This window comes from Leptosomus discolor, chromosome 14, assembly GCF_034619465.1.
Source record: "Leptosomus discolor isolate bLepDis1 chromosome 14, bLepDis1.hap2, whole genome shotgun sequence".
Taxonomy (NCBI): domain Eukaryota; kingdom Metazoa; phylum Chordata; class Aves; order Leptosomiformes; family Leptosomidae; genus Leptosomus; species Leptosomus discolor.
The window spans coordinates 16,405,445-16,425,260 of NC_141404.1; the positions used below are offsets into that span (position 1 = coordinate 16,405,445).

A 19,816-nucleotide genomic window follows, 5' to 3' on the forward strand; every position below is an offset into this window, starting at 1 on the left:
GAAATCCCTGAACCTTGGTTGTGTCACCAGGAATGATTGCATGCTCAGGTGGCTCCGTGCTAATTTTGCAGCTTGGCATCTTCTTAGGTGATCAATGAGAAGGAGGGTCTTCTGCACTCTGTACCAGCTTCATAGCTCCAAGAGATGAAAAGATACCCTTCAGTGACATGCCTTTAGTGTTACAGTACAAGCAGAAAAAGCACTGGCTTTGTTTCAGAGGACAAGGGCCTGAATTCTTTGGCTGACAGTGTAGGGAAAGAGGATAGCAGAACCAATAGCCTCAGGGGAGGCCCCCTTTTGAGATAGGCAGCAATACCTCTGCCCTGTTTCATCTGTTCTTCATTCACTGCCCGCAAACCAGAGCCCCAGACAGGCCACTGAGGAGCAGCTTAAGCAACCAGAGGCTCTTGGTGCCTCCTGTTCATGCATGTCCGCTCTTTTTCCTGGCAAGCCACTCCTACCTTTCCTGTTTTGAACTCTTGGGCTGCTTCTGTTGCTAACAGTTCTCCCTTTTCCTTTCAGAGGTAGAGGGGTATCAGATATTACCGAGGTTCTTCCCTTGCAGGTAGCTTGTGACCTGAAATGACATGATTCTCTTGTTCCCACCTCTCCTTGGTGTTTCCTCACCGAACCCGTCGAGCTGTGGGGCAGGCTCTTTGCAGTGGCCCGCTTTAAACCATCATCTGTTTTGCATATGTCCTCTGCTGGAAGGGCCATGGGCCCAGCAACCTCTGCAGAATTGTTTTACCAGACTCTTGCTCTGTCTTCTCCATGGTCACAGGTACGAAGACGCCTTGGTTCTGTTGCTGACAGAGGTGTTGAATCGAATCCAGTTCAGGTATAACCAGGCACAGCTGGAGGAGCTGGATGACGAGACACTGGATGATGATGTAAGGAGCAGAGTTGACCACGGACAGCTACAGGTCCCGATATTAACTCTTGCACTGGTAACACCTGGCACGTCTTTCCCAGAGCTTGTATTTTGGAGGGCAAGCTAGACAGCTGCGTCTTCCCTCCATTCTGTGTGGGGTTTGGGGTTTAAAGCAGCATGAAATGCTTTTGACAAAAATGTACTTAAAGTCACACTGAAAAGACATGACCTTTGTTTTTAACTCTGTTCCTGTGGGGGAAAAAGTATAGATACTTATGTTCTGATTATCAGAGGCATCAGGCATCCAGGGCCCTCAGCACAAGAAAGCCATGGACCTGCTTGAACAGGTCCAGAGGAGGCCACAAAGATGCTCAGGGGACTGGAGCAGCTCCCCTGTGAGGACAGACTGAGAGAGTTGGAGGTGTTCAGCCTGGAGAAGAGAAGGCTCTGGGTAGACCTTAGAGCGGCCTTGCAGTGCTGAAAGGGGGCTGCAGGAAAGGTGGGGAGGGACTCTTGATCAGGGGGTGTGGTGATAACATGAGGGGTAACGATTTCAAACTGAGAGAGGGAAGATTTATATTGGATATTAGGAAGAAATTCTTCACTACAAGAATGGTGAGACACTGGCACAGGTTGCCCAGAGAAGCTGTGGCTGCCCCCTCCCCGGCAGTGTTCAAGGCCAGGCTGGATGGGGCTTGGAGCAACCTGATCTGGTGGAAGATGTCCCTGCCCTTGTCAGGGTGGTTGGAACTGGATGGGCTTCAAGATCCCTTCCAACCCAAACCATTCTGTGATTCTGTGTCTGGTTGCTTTTTTAATTTAAATGATGAAGTATCTCTGAGACAAAAGCTTTAAGCTGTATATATTGTTGGTGCTTTCGTTTAAGCTTATTTCTCCTAAGTCAGTATTGGTAAACATTATCTCAATGCTGATAAATGTACAAGTGGAGCAGGTGGCCAAAGCGGATGAGACCAGAGCACTGGACGGGCGGGTGGTTCTGCATAACGAATGTGTGTCATCTGAGCAGTAGCTGTGCTTTAGGAGTGAAGGCTTGTGCCTCATCACTCCAGGGAAACACACGCACACGTGCCCAAAGCATGGGTTGGCAAAGTTGTTCTCCATCAGATGTCTAGCAGCATATGGGAACCATAAGAGCAGTATCGCTTCAGTACCTGGGTGTCTGCAAAAGCCAAGCTCTGGCAAGAAGCTAACGTGTCCCAAGGGTCGTTTAAGACCTCCTAGTCTACACAAAGCCATCCGTTTCCCTCTGGAAGTGCTGTGCTTACCTTGGTCTTTCTTCCCGCAGCAGCAGACTGAGTGGCAGCGGTACTTGCGCCAGAGCTTGGAAGTGGTTGCAAAAGTCATGGAGCTCTTGCCAACTCATGCCTTCTCCACACTAGTAAGTAATTATCCAGACCAAAAGTGGAATGTGAAATGAGCACCAACTGCTGGAGTTTGTTGCAAGCTGTTTGATAGAGGCCGCAGTGCCAAAAAACAAGTAGGGAGATTTCTTTTTGGATGCAAAACTTGGCAAGGCGAGACCACAAATTGAAAGGAAAAGCTTGGGTTTTGGCTTTTTCAGATTTCTTGGTGTGTTTTAAAGAGGGTACTTCAGTGAGGATCTGAGCCCTACTTGCTGGACACTAAGCTCTTCAGAAATTCCCATCTTTCAAAGCGTAAATATTTGGCAGCAATCTTTCACTCCTGTTTATCTTGGCCTTTTTGTTAGGAGGCAGCTCTGCGAATTGGACAGATGAGAGTGTCATTAGGGCTTTAAGGAGAGCGAAATCTTTGTTTAAATTAAAGGCTAGATACAGATGCTGGAAAGAGTGTCTCAGACGATAAACACAGCTAAGTGCTTCTCTCCAGCTAGTGCCACTGGTGTTGCTAGAACTGGTGGTGTAAATGTTGCCTGGGTTTGTAGCACTTATAAATGGTTTCTGAGGAGATCATCTTGAGGGCAGTGGAGCCCAAAATTCAGAGTAGTTGGTGCCTTTTCTCTGAGTAAGCAGAACAGCAAGTATAGCAGTGGGATCTCAAAGCAAGTCTACTAGTTCTGCTGGAGACACGGCATACCCAGACCTCTGAACCATATTCCCAAGAAGCAGAGAAAATTGAGCTGCTGCAGAGGCGGAAGATGCCTGACCTGAACTGCTTTCTTTAATTGATATTTTTATTTAAGAAACATTCTGACTGAGCTGAGCAGTAGCACCCTCTTACTAGAAACTCTGAAGTAGTGAACAAAATAGTCTGCATGTGAAAGTGGAAGTTCCTCTGCAGTGTGGTGGCTTGGCAAGAGTCAGCAAGAGGCAAACAAATGGAGCAGCTCTTTCGGTGAGCATATGGGTCATATGGTGAAGAGCATGAGGCTTCTTTAAAGCAGCACATTAACAACATAACTATATGTTGTGTTGGGTTTTTTTTTCAGTAGTTCTCCTCCTGCTGTTTGCAAAGACACTGAACTGTTAATTAGGCACAGCATGTTAGAAACTTGATAGCAAGTGCTTTCTTGAGCCCTGCATTAGTTCATTCTTGTATGCTTGATAATCTGGGAGGTGCTCAAGCAGTTTCTTGTGCTTCCACAGTAGTCTGCAGTGCTGTTCCGTGCAGTGACTAGTCTGTCAGTAGCACATAATCAAAACAACTTGCAGCAGCTGCCCGTGCTCTGTCCCGTGCTGGACAATGAAAGGCTGCAGTTCCTTCTGCTGATGGAGGAGTGAACCACCTCAAATGTGGTGACTTTTGCCAATAGAAATTAAGTAGAACTGTGCCAAACTGAAGGGGTTGGGAAATATTCTTTCTGATGGGGTGTCTATGAGGAAAAGGTCAGTGTGCAATTTTGTCTTGTACATATACAAGTGCATTCAGGTACAGCACAAATCATCTCTTAATACAGGTCACTGAAGTACCTTGGCTGTCTGAAAGCTACTTAGAGGGTTTCCTGGTCTGTGTGTACAGCACACTCCCTCATGGTAGCGTGACCTGTTGCTCAGCTGAAGTATCGCCAGGATCAGGCGCATTTGCTGTCAGCCCTGGGTGATGGAGCTGGGCTAACACCCTGTTCCTAGACCAGGATGCATGACGGCTGTGGTGTTTGCTCCCTTGGCTGCTTTCCCTGTGGGGCTTCAGCTGTTCTTGATGCAGCCTGCAGCTTGCCGGCAGAGTGCTGCAGCACGTCCCTTCTGTACCCCCTTACAGAGGCACTGAACCCAGTTGCTTTGGTTGAAATATTTTAGTAGCTGCATTTTGGGAAGCTGATATGTACGGGTGAGGTGGGTGCAGCGCAGGCTTCCTGCACCCCAGGCTGTCTTTCCTCTGCTCTGTTCCGTCTGGGTTACACACCCATCTGTGTGTTCATGCCGGTGGCATGCCGTGCCATCACCTACACTTGTCAGGCCTCTGTCTTGTTAGGCTGATTGCTGGTATTGGTGGGAAAAGGGAGTGCTACTGCAGAGAAGTGCCTTCTGGTGATCTTTATTGTTTCCATGACAGCTATGGAGCCGTGAGAAGCTGTGGTGTGCAGGATCAGCCCGGAACCTAGCAACTTGCCCTGTTCTCTGAATGTCTCTTTGAAAGCACTAGGGGGAAATCAGAGAACTGTGCTCTAAATGAGTAGTTAGTAGTTGGGTGTTAAATGTCTGCCATGTCCCCAAAATCATGCTTGTTTCTTGTCTCTCCTAGTTTCCAGTTCTGCAAGATAACTTGGAGGTGTATCTGGGACTCCAGCAGTTTGTGGTCACTTCAGGGACAGGTAATAACCCCTGTCCAGCACTGTGGTCCTCGCTCTTTGAATAGCTGATTACAAAAACACTTCAGACCTGCTTTGATGTTGCTCCTTCCATGTCCTGTTGAGGATCTGAACACCTGTATGGTGTCTCATGGCTCAGTAGTTAAACTCCAATAGCAGGCAAAGATCTAATAATGTGATTTATTTTTTTTATTGGTATGGTTCTTCCCTTGGTCTAGTACTTGAAATGAAGATACTATATGTGTTAAGGTATGCAGCATCAACTACTACAGTAACGTGGATGGATAATGGTTACTTTTCCCCCCTCCCACTAAAACTTACCTCAATAAGGGTCACACTCCTGTTTGCTTTGGGCTCAAATCTGGTGTGAAGTTGTCCACCATGGGAGAATTTTTATTTAGGCTTGAATTAAAACCATTGTGAGTCAATGAGAAGATGAAGTATTCAGGATGTAGTAGTAGTTGCTGAAGATGTATCTAGCTGGCATTCAGGAATCTTCATGTGTAAAGTACTTCACAAAGATACCAGTGCTCTCAACTGAATAAAAAGCATGAGCATAGCTTTGTTGCTGCTTCCTGAGAAATAAGGAAAGTACTAGTAGGGAGATCTGTATGAGGGAAGATTGTGACTAAGGTTATATTTAAGTTTTCAGGTTTGACCAGTAAAGGAATCTGTTACATCTTCAATACTCCTGTACATGACAGATTGGTGATTGTGTTATAGACAGTTCAGGAAAAAATACTTCCAATTTTAGGATCATTTCAGACCTAGGGTGTAAGCAATGTGTAGGTTTTCAATGCTCTAGCAACAGTCTGTATAACAAGCTGTCATGCAGGCTGGCTGTTCAGCTAATGGGTCAGGAGAAGTAGCTCAGATGCAGCTGGGGGTTCGGATGACAGTACGCGGGTGCCGGTGGTATGAAATGGCAAGCTTGTTGCTGAAAACTTAATCCGAGATTAAATACGGGCAGCAGAAAGAAAAGCAGATTTTCTTTGAACTGTGGCATTGCAGAACGTGTTTGCTGTTTTAGGGAAATGTCTGGAATGTTTGGAGACCAGATATGTGCAGCTGAGTGGTGGGAAGCTTGCATGGGTAGTAAGGCTGGCAAACCTACTTATCAGTGTGTTTCTTATATCGGAGAAATATGAAGGTAAATAACCACCTCAGAAGCAAATACGCTCTTGTTCCAAATACACTTCTGCTCTCTAGCCAGCAGAGGGAGCTGGGAAAGGACCTTCTCTGCAGAGCTGGGATTGCTTTTTGATGTCAACGGGTAACCAAAAAGGCTCCTTTTTCTATAGGTATTAGTACCAAAGAAAAGAAAAGAAACGTGTAAAAGGCTGAAATAGCTGGTCACATCCATTTCAGCCTTTAAAGAGGAACATGAAGTGTGGCAGTCGGGAGAGCTGAACCGGTCTTACCCAGTTTGAGTATTTCAGTCACTTGGACAGTGCTTTGACTTGAACTGTGACCCACTGCCGAGCTAATTTAAGAAGAATGCTTGTAATGTAATTAGAATAAACTTTGCGTTTCCTGTAGCTTTGTAATTGGGTTTCCTGTCCCAAAGAGCTGCATGTATTAGTCACAAGGTTAGTGTTCTTTCTCGCACGAGGTTTTAAAGTATGAGGTTTTCAGGCTGCTGGGCTCTTAGTCAGTGGCTGTGAGCACAAGCGAGTATTTACACTCAGGTCTTTTGGCTTCATGGCTAATGAACCGTGATGTCGTGTCAGGTCACAGGCTGAACATCACTGCGGAGAACGATTGCCGCCGGTTGCACTGCTCCTTGAGGGACCTGAGCTCCTTGCTGCAGGCCGTTGGGCGTTTAGCAGAGTACTTCATTGGGGATGTGTTCGCTGCCAGGTTCAACGATGCTCTTACAGTGGTGGAGAGGTAGGTACAGGAGGGGGAGTTTGCTCTCCCTTCACCAGTACAAGGAGCAGTTGTCACCACTGCAGTGAGTGGGAAAACCGAGGTTTCTTTCTGCCTCCCCTTGTTATGATTAAATTGAGATACAAAGAACGTGATGGCCAGAACCTGAATTGTTACATTCATTAGTGCTAAGTTTCCCAGGTGGCTTTCTAAATCCTTAACCAAAGAAATAACTAATAGGAGGGATTAAATAAAATCAGTCACAAAAAGATTGAGGTACTTGTTTTCCAGCATTTGTGATGCAACGAAATGAGATGTAGAGTTTGATTACTTTAGAGTTGTATCTCTCCAAGATAAATCACCAAAATCTATTTTCTTAAATGAAAAGACCTGTCTGAAAGGCAGACATCATTTGATTCTTCCCCTCCAAGAAACTTAATTAGCACATAGTTGCAAATTACAGAATTACAGGGCTTTACGCAGCTGCCTTGGTTATGTTTTTTCATTTCCATACAGGAACATCGTACTTGCTGTGTCTTACCATGAACAGTGAAATAGGCTCTGAATTATTTTCAGCTAAATGGTCTGGAACTTGTCGACGTATTAGCTAAATATTGACACGGACCTGCAAAGAGCTGCATTTAAATACGATGTTTGAGGGGATTTGTACGTGTGTATATCCATCTTACGGTCCCTTTACACTGCCATATGTGTTCGCTTCCAGGTTGGTGAAAGTGACGCTGTATGGATCCCAGATTAAACTGTACAACATCGAAACTGCAGTACCATCGGTATTGAAACCTGACCTTATCGATGTGTGAGTACGAGAGACACTGCAAATGGTCGTATCCAAATTTGGTACCTGCGTGAGGTGGAGGAAGCGTTAGATCTCCTCGGCCTGGTGCTTTAACCACTTGCTTGGCAAACGTTCTGACAAGTGCGTCAAGTGCGTCTCGGTGGTTGCTAGCTAACCACGAGGGCCCCTTCTTTTAACTGTTGAAGGCCAAGGCTGCTGCCAGCATTTTGGACCACTCTTTCCTCAAATTGATGTGCTTGGGTTATTTAAAGAAAAACATATTTGTGACGAGAAGTAAAAATGCCCACTGTATTAGCTCTAACAGCAAACTGTTATTCTGCCCTGTACCGATGGCTGTAAAAGCTTAGTTCTCTTGCAGTGTGATTAAATGATGAAACGAGTGTTACAGAAGTGGTATTTTAAGAAATGGATCCACTGTCCGTGTATAGTTCCAGTTTATGGATTTTTTGCTACCAAATTCAGATCTATGGCTCAGGGAAAAGATGTTTTTCCTAGTACAGGGTTTCAAGTCCTTGGCTTCCAAGACAAATACATGCCTTCCAGCTGTGCAGGCCATTGCTGAAAGAAAGTAATGCCTTTGATCCAGAAGTTGACGTTAAGTGTGAAATCTTGATGCTGCTAATAATACCACACCACTCTGACAGCCTTTTAGAGACCTGTCATTCCCAAGGCTGTGGAGTACATACCTGTTCCCTACCAGCTGGTGTTTTGTGACCAGAATTTCAGGTTGTCCTTTCGACCGTGTCAAGTGCTTGTTCTAGTTTGCAATGGCACGTATAGCAGCTCCCCCACTAATTTTGTCATGTAGTTGCCTAGATTTCTCATGATAATCCAAGTTACTAGCACTGAGTTTTGTGCAGGTGATGTTCTTTTAATGGTCTCTTTCCTTTTCTGCTTTAAAATAATTTGGGAGGTTCTTTTCATGATCTGTTAGTGAGGGGATTTCATCCTTTTCTCTGTCCAATGTCCCTGAAGAAACCCACGATCCATTTTCTGATGCTAGCCTAACAAATGTCAGATGTTGGGAGGACACCTGTCTGTGTGGTCCCAAAGAAATGTCCTGACTCAAAAATCTTAATATGGTGCTGTGCCAAAAGTAGAATTATAAAGTACGGTTATGGTCAACCTACCAGTTGATTATGATTTGACCTTATCAGTTTATACCTTTGCCTTAATACTATTGCTCAGTGAGCGAGTCCGGTTACAGCACACCTTTAAATATGCCGTGAATGTGCAGGATAAGGACCAAAAAAAATAGCAGTAAACAATTTTTAAAGAAAAAGCTGCCAGCTTTGAGAATACTGATATTCTTTCCCAGTGTGCTGTCAAAACTACCCACTATGCTCAGGCCTCGAGCCCTTCTGCAGCTGTCCTGCTCGTGTACCTCCTGTCCCGCCGGTGTGCCTGACCCTTGCTCTGCTCCTCCGCAGCCACGCGCAGTCCCTGGCGGCGCTGCAGGCCTACGCGCACTGGCTGGCGCAGTTCTACAGCGAAGTGCACCGGCAGAACCCGGAGCAGTTCATCTCTCTCGTCTCCACCACCCTGGAGGCTATCACACCCCTCATCAGCTCTAAGGTACCTTCGGCAGGGCTGGGCTGAGGCTGGGCTTCCACCCAGTGGCGGGGCTGTTGTGTTCAGATGTTTAAGGGTCTGCTCTGGACCATGCTGATGTGAATCAGTCCGAGAGCTGGATGTCTGTCCTGGGTGAGACCATGAGCAGTTCTAAACAGCACTGTAGGTCAAGCTGATACAAGAGCAAGTGACTTACAGGCATATAACTCAGTCTAATGATTCTGTGGCTTGAAAGGAGGGAAATCTCCCTTCCGTGGTATTAAGGGGACTGACCTGTGCTCTGACTGGCAAATAAATGCTATAAAGTGTCTTGCAAAAACCTGGTAACGGCAGCTCAGTGTGCTCTCTGGTGCCAGTGTTGCATGGTTCTGTGGGGGCTGTTACTGAGAAGCCTGACCACCTTCTGTTTCAGGTGCAGGAGAAGCTGCTGCTGTCTGCGTGCCACCTGCTCGTCTCTTTAGCCACCACAGTGCGACCAGTGTTCTTGATCAGCATCCCAGCAGTACAGAAGGTGTTCAACAGGATCACAGACACTTCTGCTCAGCGGCTTCCTGATAAGGTGATTTGTTTCAAACATGAAGAAGGTAGATTAGGTGTCCTTGGGAAGCTGTGCCTCGGCTCTTACCTAAAAAAAACCAACCACCACCACAGCTGGAGGTGTGGGGGCAGCAGGTATCTCTGTACTGTCGGTATCCAGGAATCACAGCGATGCAGTTTGTTGGTAATGATCTATTTCAAGCAACAGCATGAGAAAAAACCCACAATTGCACCTCTTAAATCTTACTCCGTTCTCACTTGCTGACACAGTCCCTGATTCTGCATCATCTTCGCAGTACAGGCACGTCGATGTTGACATACAGAAAGAGTTTTTGGTGAAACTTATGTTAGTGCTCCACATACCTCACTCTGAGTTGGTATTTATATTGCAGAAGTGTTGAAAAGCCACAGTGGAGGCTGGGATATGGTTGTATTGTGTGCTGCCCTGGAGGCATAAAGTGCTGTACAAGCAGAGCAGCTTAGTGTGCAAACCAGACGAGGAGTACTGGAAGTAGTGCCTTTGTTTTTATGAATATGAAGAGCAGAGACTTACTGTTGCAGGGAAGGGCTGACAGAGCTGGGCGCTGGTTCCAGCCCTTAAGTCAAGGAGCTTCACTTGTCTCTTACCCTGCAGAGCTGCTGGTTTTCCCTTGGGCTCACCTTCTGCTGTTGAACTCTTTCCTCAAACAGTGAGCACTGCTGTCTTGGACAGCCGTGAGACATCAGTTCGCTCTAGGGTTGTGCTCTAGCAAAAATGGAATTGCAAATGCGATAAAACTTTGTCTCTTCGCTTCATGTCTCGATGCCGCCAGGCCCAGGTGTTGGTGTGCAGAGCGCTGTCAAACGTGTTGTTGCTGCCCTGGCCGAATCTCCCAGAGAGCGAGCAGCAGTGGGCTGTTCGCTCCACCAACCACGCCAGCCTGATCTCTGCCCTCACGAGGGAGTACCGCCAGTTAAAATCCAACGCCATCGTGCCCCAGAGGAAGGTGCAGCTGGAGGACAGTAAGTACTGAGTTTCTTGGTGTGTGCTGCCTTCTGAGCGCTGCAGCGCAGACTGCTGGGAGGTGTCATTGAGCTGATTTTCCAATAATTATTTTGGCCAAAAAACTGGATTTAGCATAGGGGGAGGACAGGAAAGCAGCAATTTATATTTTTTTTTTTCTTTTTTGAGACCCCCTTCTTCTGTGGGTGTGTGAAGGGCAGTCTTACCTTTAAACTCTCCCATCAAAGTACTGTTTTCCTCAGTCATGAAGGGAAGGTGGGATCAAGTTTGTGATAAAACTTTGGATAGCAGTGATTGCATTAGGAATGCCTAACAGCCTAATGCTGGGGTGCTGTAGTATTAGAAACATTGACTGGAGGCAGCGTTAATGAAGATTATAGTTATAAAAACTTAAAGAGGGAAAATCAGAATTTCTTCCAGACTTGGAAGTACTGTAGAGGATTTATATATGTAGGAGGAGAGCCCTGGACTGGTGAGGTCCAGGGACCTTTGGAAGCTTCTGTGTATGTTTTGGGACTGCTTTTGGGTGTGTCTCTTTTTTTAGGAATAGTTTTAAAAATTGTTTAGAAGTATGCAGTGTCACAGTGTGTGACAAACCTGACATGCTGCTCAGCTGTGTGCAGGGCAGGAGCATGGGAGAGGGTGGTTTGCTCCTCACGAGAAGGGTATCAGCAGACTGCTCACGTGGGTTGAACTGAGCCAGTGAAGTTCTCGCAGCCTTTGGGTTAGCTTACACACTGATTGTGTATCACTCCAGTTGTTATTTTCAGAAGCAGAAATCGGGAGTATATTTTGCTGTCATAGTGTGCTGGTTTTTCTTGGCTGATGTTTCTTTAGCATTAGCATATTGTGAATAATATTGGTTACAGCCCCCCTCAGCCTCTGCACCTGAGTAGTTGAGCAGTGGGTGCATCTGCAGGGCAGTAAACCTGTGTGATTTAAGAAAGCCGGTAGCCACAGTGACCTAATTGAACCTGTTTAAATGTTTAAAAAGTGAGCATGCGCTTGGGAACGCTTTTGACTCCAACCTGGGTTTGGTGTATATGCTGCCTTGTAGCTTGTCTTAGTTACTGTGTGTGTCAACTTGACTTCTCTTCGTTTCTTGCCTCTGAGTAGTTTTGCCACATGCAGGAAGTATCACCTCTCTTGTTTTGCAGCCAAAGTGATCATCCATCAGACACTCAGCGTTTTAGAAGATATTGTAGAAAGTATCTCTGGAGAATCCACCAAGTCTCGACAGATCTGTTATCAGTCGCTGCAAGAATCCGTGCAGGTCTCACTAGCCCTCTTCCCAGCTTTCATTCATCAGTCAGGTATAACCATAGGACAGGCTTTAATGCTGTGAGTAGCTTTATGACCTACTGATTAACATCCCAAGTCCATCGGCATAGAATTGTGGTAGTGTTCGTGTGAAGTGTGTGGGCTTGCTGTGCCTAAGTGTCATGTGAGTCTGTACTTCGGGGTGGGCTGGGCTGAATCGGAACAGGAGATCGCCTCGGCCGTCTGGGATACAGGCGTGAAGGTTTGTGACACCTCCAGAAGGTGGAGCTGCCCTGTGCTGTGTTCAGCAGTGAAACAAAACGGAGCTGATCCTGAGCACAAAAAAAACCTTCAAAGTACCCTGTCTGGCTACGTTTTCCATTTGCATTCTGCCCAGAAGCTTGAAGACAAACAGCAGTAGATCTCATCAGATTAAGTCAAATGATGGGGTTTTTTTCCCCTGTAAAGGAAAGGCTCCTGAGATGTAACCAGGACTGTGGCTTGGTAATCTTCTGGCCAGCAACTTCCATTTTGTGTTACATCAGGGTGGCTCGAATGCCCAGGCCTACAGCAGCTTCTCTCATGAAGAGCGAGGCGTTCAGGAAAACTTTTGGAGCTAGATGGGGTTTTCTCAGTGAAGCAGGTGTGGGTGGAGGCAAAATAAAGTTGAAATGCAAAGAGGTTCTGAGACATCAAGCTGGTGCTGCGCCTCCAGTGAACTGTTGTCTCCAGAACAGCCTCGCAGCCTCGTGCAGCTGCTGTTGACTGGCTGTAAAAGGCTGTTTGAAGGAGGAGTGGAGCAGCTTCAGCTTACCGTGGTTATTCGATAAAGTGTGGTGAGACTGATGAAGAATTAGCTGCGGTGCTGATCAGCTAACTGCATAACCACGTGCTGAAGATGACTTCTGAAGTTTGAAGGGTCTTTTCAGTTCCTGCCAAAGAAAAAAGAAGCTGGATTCTGTCTCCTGGCTGCCCCAAGCTGTGTGTGTAGTTGTTTTGGGTTTCCTTGTATTTCCTGTTAACCCTGTACGAGCAGAGAGTGGCTGGAGACCGGCTCAAACCCTCGCCAGAGCTTTATCCAAGCGCTCTGTGCAGGCAGAGCAGACTAAGCGCCTTGCTGGTAGTGTTGTGTTTGTTCTGAGGTGCTTGGTGCTGCCTGTGCTTGTCACCCCTCGTGGTTTTCGGAAATGGATGAACAATCTTTAAGCCCTGTAGTACTGGCTGTTGGGTTGCCGTTAGAACCTGAAACCTGCTACTAAATTTCCAAGAGTAAATGGGGTTCCCTATACAGGAGGAGCAAATATCACATAAAAGACTTATTGATGTGCTTGAATCTTACCTTAACACATTGTTTTTTGCTTTCTTGTTCTTATCTTAGATGTGACAGATGAGATGCTGAGCTTCTTCCTCACACTGTTTCAAGGACTGAGGGTGCAGATGGGAGTGCCTTTCACTGAGCAGATCATACAGACCTTCCTAAACATGTTCACTAGGTATAGTCCCGTGTTTGTCACTTCTTTCTTTTCCCTCAGGGTGATTTGTCCTAGTAAGCTGCTCACACAACAGGTCCCTGTCCCTAAAGAGTGTAGTGTTTCCAACCCCGTCGTGTCCGGACTTTTGTCATGTCCCAGGACTAAATCTGAGGAAAACGCTTCCAAGTCTGAAGTGACCCAGCCTATGCACATCCATCATAGATGCCAGTTTCAGCTCTCCCACGGACTTTCTGGAAGTGTGTGATACTGAACTGCACTTTCACATTGCCTGTTGGCTCCTACCCGTGATCTGAGGGTGCTCCATCTGTCCCTCAGGCTTTTGCTGGGGAGGCAGGGGGGGAGGTCTCTCAATCCTCAGTCAAAACCTAGCTCCCTTCTGTGGCTTAATGTACTTGGCCTGTATTAATTGAGCAAGTTTAGAGGCACTGCCTGCTTTCCTGTAAATGAGGGGAGCCTGCAGGTCTCTGGGAAGGTCCCTGTGCAATGACTGGTTTTGTTGTAGGGAGCAGTTGGCAGAGAGCATCCTCCATGAGGGCAGCACTGGCTGTCGGGTGGTGGAGAAGTTTCTGAAAATACTGCAAGTGGTGGTACAAGAGCCAGGCCAAGTCTTCAAGCCTTTTCTACCCAGCGTCATCTCCCTGTGCATGGAGCAGGTCTACCCCATCATTGCAGAGGTAGGGCTGTTCTCACACGAGGTGAAGGAAGGGGGAGACGGGAAGGGAAGGCGTTGCTGGGGGTGCGGGAGCAATGAAACTTTGAGCTTTCCAAGAGCTGTAAATGTCAGTCCCTGTGCAGGGAAAACTGGGTGACTAGTCAGTGGGAATTGGAAGCAGCATGGGTGGAGGATTTCATCAGGATTGTCGAGAGAGGCTAAAATTACAGACGTGTGCAAAGCAGGAGGTAAGGCTCAGAACTCGGTGATGTGTTCTTAGCATGATCCAACAGCAGCTGGGTTTGGTGCCTACCTCAGGAGGAAATGCTTCGATGCTCTGGCGCTTGGCTGCAGAGCACTGCCCTGGGTGGCCACCTGACGGGGTGCTGCTAGCAGTGGGATCCAGGGGATGAGTGGGATTCCAGCGCAGGAGCCTGCTTTGAGTTGTTGTTGTTCTCCTCTCCTCCTAGCGCTCATCTCCTGATGTGAAAGCGGAACTGTTTGAGCTGCTTTTCCGGGTCCTCCACCATAATTGGCGGTACTTCTTCAAATCCAGTGTGTTGGCTAGTGTCCAGAGAGGAGTAGCAGAAGAGCAGATGGAGAACGAAGCGCAGTTCAGTGCCATTATGCAGGTAACTCAGCTCTTCCTGCCGTTGTCCAGGACCCTGTCTGCAGCAGAGCACACGCCACTTGTGGCACTGCGTTAAACATGTGGGTGACGGGGGCTAGACCGTGTCTTGGGTGAGGTCTTGCTTCAGGAACCGCTGCAAATCACAGTGCTTACAGAGTGGTCTGGCTGATGTGCTCACAAGGCACAGTGCCTCACGGCGCGGGGAAGCGGCAATTCCTTTCTGTGCCTCATCCTGCACCCAGACCTGAAAATGTATCACTGATGCTGCCTCATTTACTTCTGTTACTGGTCTTGTGGTTGGCACTAGGACAAATTGCCAGTGCAGCGAAGTTTTCCTGAGACCAGGATGTCTTTTGGTTTATATGGATTTGTCCTGTGTTGTACTGTCGGATCTGGTAGAGAAGGGCCAGTGGGGTAATATCCTACAGCCTTTGACCTGGGGCATAGAGAAGGCAGAGGCAGGGTGCCAGCATGTACACAGAGCCAGCACTGGTCTTCTCAGGCTGAGGAATTTGAAGTTTTAAGAATAACAGACTGTATTCCTCGTGTTACCTGGGTCAGAGCTGGCCAAATGAGTCTAGATAGAAGAACTGTCCTCAAAACAGGTAGTGCAACTTAAAGTAAAATCAGAAGAAAAAAAAAAATCAGCCTCCTAATCTGCTGTTGGAGTACCTGGTGTGGGGCCCTTCACCTTCAGTGTAAACCGAAGCGTGGTTGCACCATGCTCTGCAACCTCAGAGTAGGGCTTGGTCCTCCGAGGGCGGTGAACGCCGGAGTGGAGGGAGATGTGCTGGGAGGACCTTTTGTAGAGATGCCCCATCCTGGAGTGCTGCTGGAGACGAGGTCCCTTCGGGTACCTGAGGGAAGAGGGAGCACTTGCACTGACATAAACTGTATTGGTGTTTTTCTCTGCCTTTCCTTATTTTAGCATCTTTTGAAGTGAGTGAGGCCCAAGCTGGTCCCTATGCAGGGCTGTCCAAGCATCTCTCTCAGCTGTAGCTGTGTAACACTTCCAAAGGCACTCAAGTGCCTTGTCTGGGAATATACCTACGTGGCAGTCTCAGTGTTAACTTCGGGCTGGTGGACAATACTGAACTGCTTGTTTTACTACTTCGCTTCTGTTGTTGTGATACAAAACTCCTATTTAATGTTCTGTAAGCGTTCTCCACACAGCCAGTGTTTTATGTTGAGGATGCTAATCGTAGATGTGCTGGTTTCCGCCAGACATCCAAGTCCAGAACTGGCTCAGTCTTACAGGGACTTGGGCCATTTGTGTCCGTTTATGGTGTGGGGGAATAAACTATTCGTGATGCCTTGAAGTAGCAACTGGTAACATTCTGCTGCCCGTCTCTGTGCAGAGCTTACCTCCTCTGCCTGCATCATCTGTACAGTGTTTCAGAGGCACTCGGGGTGTAGAAGTTGTTGTATCACAGAGTCGGTGTGGGCCTACCAGAGTAGTTCAGCAAGTCTTGTTCCTAGGCTCTTTACTGCTTCTGCGGTGCCCCGTCAGCCTCCCAGCTCCCTCCTCTAACTTCGTTCTAATTTAGTGCCGTAACGTGTTAAATGCATCTGCAAGCCACCTTGGTCTTTCGACTTGGATTGAGAACAAAACCTGTGCGTGTGCTCTGGTTTTGTTTGTGCTTGCCATGCTGCTGCAGGTAGTGGCCCTGAGAAACAGCCGAATCCTTCCTGAGCAGATGGCCTGCCAGGGACCTGTGCTCGGCATCTGTGGTCCTCTTCAGTGCAAGCTTGGCCCGTCTGTTCCCAACAGGCCCAGCTTAGTAACTGCTCTGCGAGGATATGACCATGTTTCCACTAAACTTCCTCCTTTCCCGTTGGTCTGGCAGCAGCACAGGGGACTTAAACAGCTGCCTGTCTTGTTAGTTTGTCGCACGGAGACACGGCCGAGGCTCCCAGGGGTTTGTTCTACTGTCAGGGTGAAAATCACGTTGTTCTGCTTGGCAGGTCTGATATTCTTCGTAGTATCAGTTCCCGTCCTTCAATTCTGCTTTGTTCGTAGGCGTTTGGCCAGTCCTTCCTGCAACCTGACATTCACCTGTTCAAGCAGAATCTCTTCTACTTGGAGACGCTGAACACCAAGCAGAAGCTGTACCACAAGGTGGGTCCTGGTTGACTGGTGTCTGCTCTGTGCGTGGTAACAGGTGGGTGCTGTCCTAAGACTTGTTGTAAACTATCAGAAACTGAAGATCAGGATTTGGGGACCCTGATGGCCACGTTGCTGATCAGACTGGCATTAGCACCTCCCTGACACCGCTGCAGTGGGCACAGGGGGGATCTCAACTCTAGTCGGTCAAAGCAAAGCCTTGCTGTGTTCCCTCGTGTGACCGTGAGGGAAAGCAGGGAGCGCACAGAGGGACAGTGCGGTTTGTCTGAGGCAGCAGAAATGGCATCATCAGTGGGACAGTGGCTGAGTCCCTCCAGCATTCTCATCTGGGCTGGCAGGAGGGTATCTCGTGTTTGCAGTCAAACCTCTGCCAGGTGGTTGTCTCCATCACTGTCCCGTAGGACCCATCCTCAGACCCTCTAATTTAGACCTGCTGTCATGAAGGATTGAAGTTGGAATCCAGGGTCTTGCCCTTCTGGTTAGCCTGTGAAAGCAGAGCTCTCGGGTGCGCAGCTGTGGGCGCAGCTGAGGGCCAGCCCGGGGCAGGCTTTGGGGCAGCTGGCCGGGTGCCCTGGCTCTCGGGAGCACTGCGCAGGGCTGCCCCTGGCTGGAGTTTGAATGGGACTTGATGCCTCTTTGCTTAAATGCCAACACTTAAAGCTTGGGTCAGATGCGTGAGGTAAGTGTGGCCAAATTCAGTGTTAGCTCTAAAGCTGATGCTAATCTGGGGTATTGTAGCCATTTGTGATCATGGCTTGGCTTGGAGAGTTGTCTCTGTGCTCACAAGAGTTTGCAGTTTGTTGATAGCTCAGAGGCTGCTGGTGTTGGAAGTGGCCCTGTGCAGCCACGCCTGGTCTGACCTCGGTGAATTTGTACTTCTGAAGCCGCGTGCTGGCTGCTGTGGTCGCTCCTGGGGGAGGATTGCTGGTGTGAAGACTCCTAACTGTGTGCTTCTCTCACTGTGCAGAAGATCTTCCGGACAACCATGCTGTTCCAGTTTGTGAACGTGCTCCTTCAGGTGCTTGTCCACAAGTCGCATGACCTGTTGCAGGAGGAGATCGGCATTGCTACCTACAACATGGCCTCTGTGGACTTTGATGGCTTCTACTCAGCCTTTCTCCCCGAGTTCCTGGCCAGTTGTGATGGTGTAGACTCGAACCAGAAAAACGTGCTGGGGAGGAATTTCAAAATGGACAGGGTAAGAAGGGGAAACGCTGCCGTGGAGTGCCCGGGTTGCCAGGCTGTGCAGGGTTTTCCTCCTAGAACGCGCTGGCAGGCAGCCCTGAGCTGCTCCGGGCAGCGTTTTGGGGCAGTGCCTTTTGTTCCTAACGCTTCCACACGTGGCAGTGCACTGTGGGGAGCAGAACTGCCGTCTCCTCTCTTGGGCTGCTGCATGCTGTGGGAGTTAAGGAATACATTTCCTGGTGGAAGTTTTCCTAGGGGTAGACTGCCATTTTCTAGAGTGGAACACTCAGATCCTTGCCAAAATCTTGCTCCAGCTGCTGGACAGATGTTTGAGGGTTACAGTGAAGGCAACAGCAGAGTAGCTGCAATGGCTCACAAGTCTTTCAAACCCCTCGTGGGCCTGCGAAGCAGGTAGGGGGATCTCTCACCTCCCTGCAAAACATGATGGCAGTGCAGCAGGCTGAAGCTTGCTTGGCCATTGAGTGCTTCCTCTCCCGTGGGGGATTTGAGACCAAGGGTGTGAGGGTGGGAAAGGAGCCTTGAGAGAACCACTAGACTCTAGAAGGCAACTGCTCTCCAGGCAGATTTGCCCGTGGCGCAGGGAACGTGGCCCCCAGGAGCCTCGGCAGGAGTGCGGTGAGCAGTTGCCGCTGCAGGAGGCCGAGTCCTGACCCTTCCCGCCGTGCCTGACCGCAGGCCGAGGAGCCGGTGCGGTGAACGCAGCCCCCAGCGCTGCAGTCAGCTCTGCACAGGGCAGCTCCGGAGCAAATTCTCCGTGGGCTGCAGAAACTCGGGTTTCCTGGGCTCAGACTCTGGAGGAAGGGATCTGTTGGTCTCTGTATGAAAATTCACAGGGGCGTTGGGCCCTCTCGTTCCTTTCCGTTCCCCGCTGTAGGGCAGCGCTTGGAGGTTTCCTTCTGTTTGCCCTACAGCGTGGTGTTTGGTCTTTTCCAGGACCTGCCATCGTTTACCCAGAATGTGCACAGACTGGTGAATGACCTGCGTTACTACAGACTCTGCAATGACAGTTTGCCCCCTGGAACTGTGAAACTATAGTTGCTGCACTGGACTCGCGTTTTGATCACTGTAGGGAACGGATCCGTGTTTCGTTTGGCCGCCACCTTCTCTCCTCCTGGGTTTTGTCAGTACTGCAGGACGCCGTGTCTTTGCACATGGGCACATCTTCTTGGAGTCACGCACCACGCTTCCTAATTATTTTTTTGTCCCTCTCCCAACCCAAAGGCCCCCCAGCTGGAGTCTGCAGGATGTGTCTTAACGCCCAACCGCAGGGCAGCTCCACCGTACGGGAAAGTCCTCGCGCTGGGGTTTTGTTCCGCTACCGTAGCACCTTGTCGCGTCCGGAGATTTCTGTGGAGTCGTCTTGAGAGCTCGTGTACGTACCGAACGCGAGGCAGAAGCGCCAAAGACTACTTCAGACATTCGTACCTTCGTGTCATTCCACCTTTCCTGCCCCTGCCCAGCTCTCGGAGGAGGTGCCTCGTGACGTTGGGGACTGTTTCGGCACTTCTGTCACTCCCTTTGTTTTTAAATTGCCTTGAAAACCTCCCTGCTGTTCGTGGGGATTAGAGACTTTTTTTTTGGGGGGGGGGGGGGGGGTTGGTTTTTTTTTTAAAAAAAAAAAACGTTTTCTCATCATTCCATTGTGATACTAAACCAACATGCTTAATGGAAATAAAGTGCTTACTTTGTTGTTTTAAATAACCTGGAACTTGGTTCAAGTTTCTTTTGGGGCCTCTGAGCCATTTTACCACATGAAAATGCACTTTGTGACGCAGCAACCTGCAGCCTTTCACCACGAGCAGGCGAGAGGACCGGCAGCAGGTTGCCCGTACTGCGCAGTACGGGCAACCTGCTGCTGGTCCTCTCGCCTGCTCGTGGCGCAGATCAAGAGTGACCGCTTTCTCCGCTCTCTGTGCGTAACCACCTGCAGTCCTTGGTGTTTTCTGTTCCTTCCCTCCAGCAGATCGTTGTCTGACTTGAGCAAGAGCCGCCTGCAGGAAGAAATCTCATCGTGGTGCATCGCAGGAGCCCT

General features: G+C 48.6%; 1 protein-coding gene across 1 annotated transcript in view; it reads left to right on the forward strand.

Annotated features, from left to right (window-relative positions):
• XPO6 (exportin 6) overlaps positions 1 to 19,365 on the forward strand; it is a 39,255-nt gene extending 19,890 nt beyond the window's left edge. The window contains exons 9-23 of the mRNA XM_009959045.2: positions 782 to 890; positions 2,178 to 2,270; positions 4,553 to 4,622; positions 6,350 to 6,509; positions 7,213 to 7,305; positions 8,736 to 8,880; positions 9,290 to 9,436; positions 10,227 to 10,416; positions 11,575 to 11,730; positions 13,056 to 13,170; positions 13,673 to 13,844; positions 14,293 to 14,454; positions 16,474 to 16,572; positions 17,546 to 17,776; positions 18,718 to 19,365. Of these exons, the coding sequence (XP_009957347.1) occupies positions 782 to 890; positions 2,178 to 2,270; positions 4,553 to 4,622; positions 6,350 to 6,509; positions 7,213 to 7,305; positions 8,736 to 8,880; positions 9,290 to 9,436; positions 10,227 to 10,416; positions 11,575 to 11,730; positions 13,056 to 13,170; positions 13,673 to 13,844; positions 14,293 to 14,454; positions 16,474 to 16,572; positions 17,546 to 17,776; positions 18,718 to 18,819 (2,044 nt within the window). The 3' untranslated portion in view covers positions 18,820 to 19,365. The remainder of the gene's footprint in view (positions 1 to 781; positions 891 to 2,177; positions 2,271 to 4,552; positions 4,623 to 6,349; positions 6,510 to 7,212; positions 7,306 to 8,735; positions 8,881 to 9,289; positions 9,437 to 10,226; positions 10,417 to 11,574; positions 11,731 to 13,055; positions 13,171 to 13,672; positions 13,845 to 14,292; positions 14,455 to 16,473; positions 16,573 to 17,545; positions 17,777 to 18,717) is intronic.
• The last annotated feature ends 451 nt before the right edge of the window (positions 19,366 to 19,816 follow it).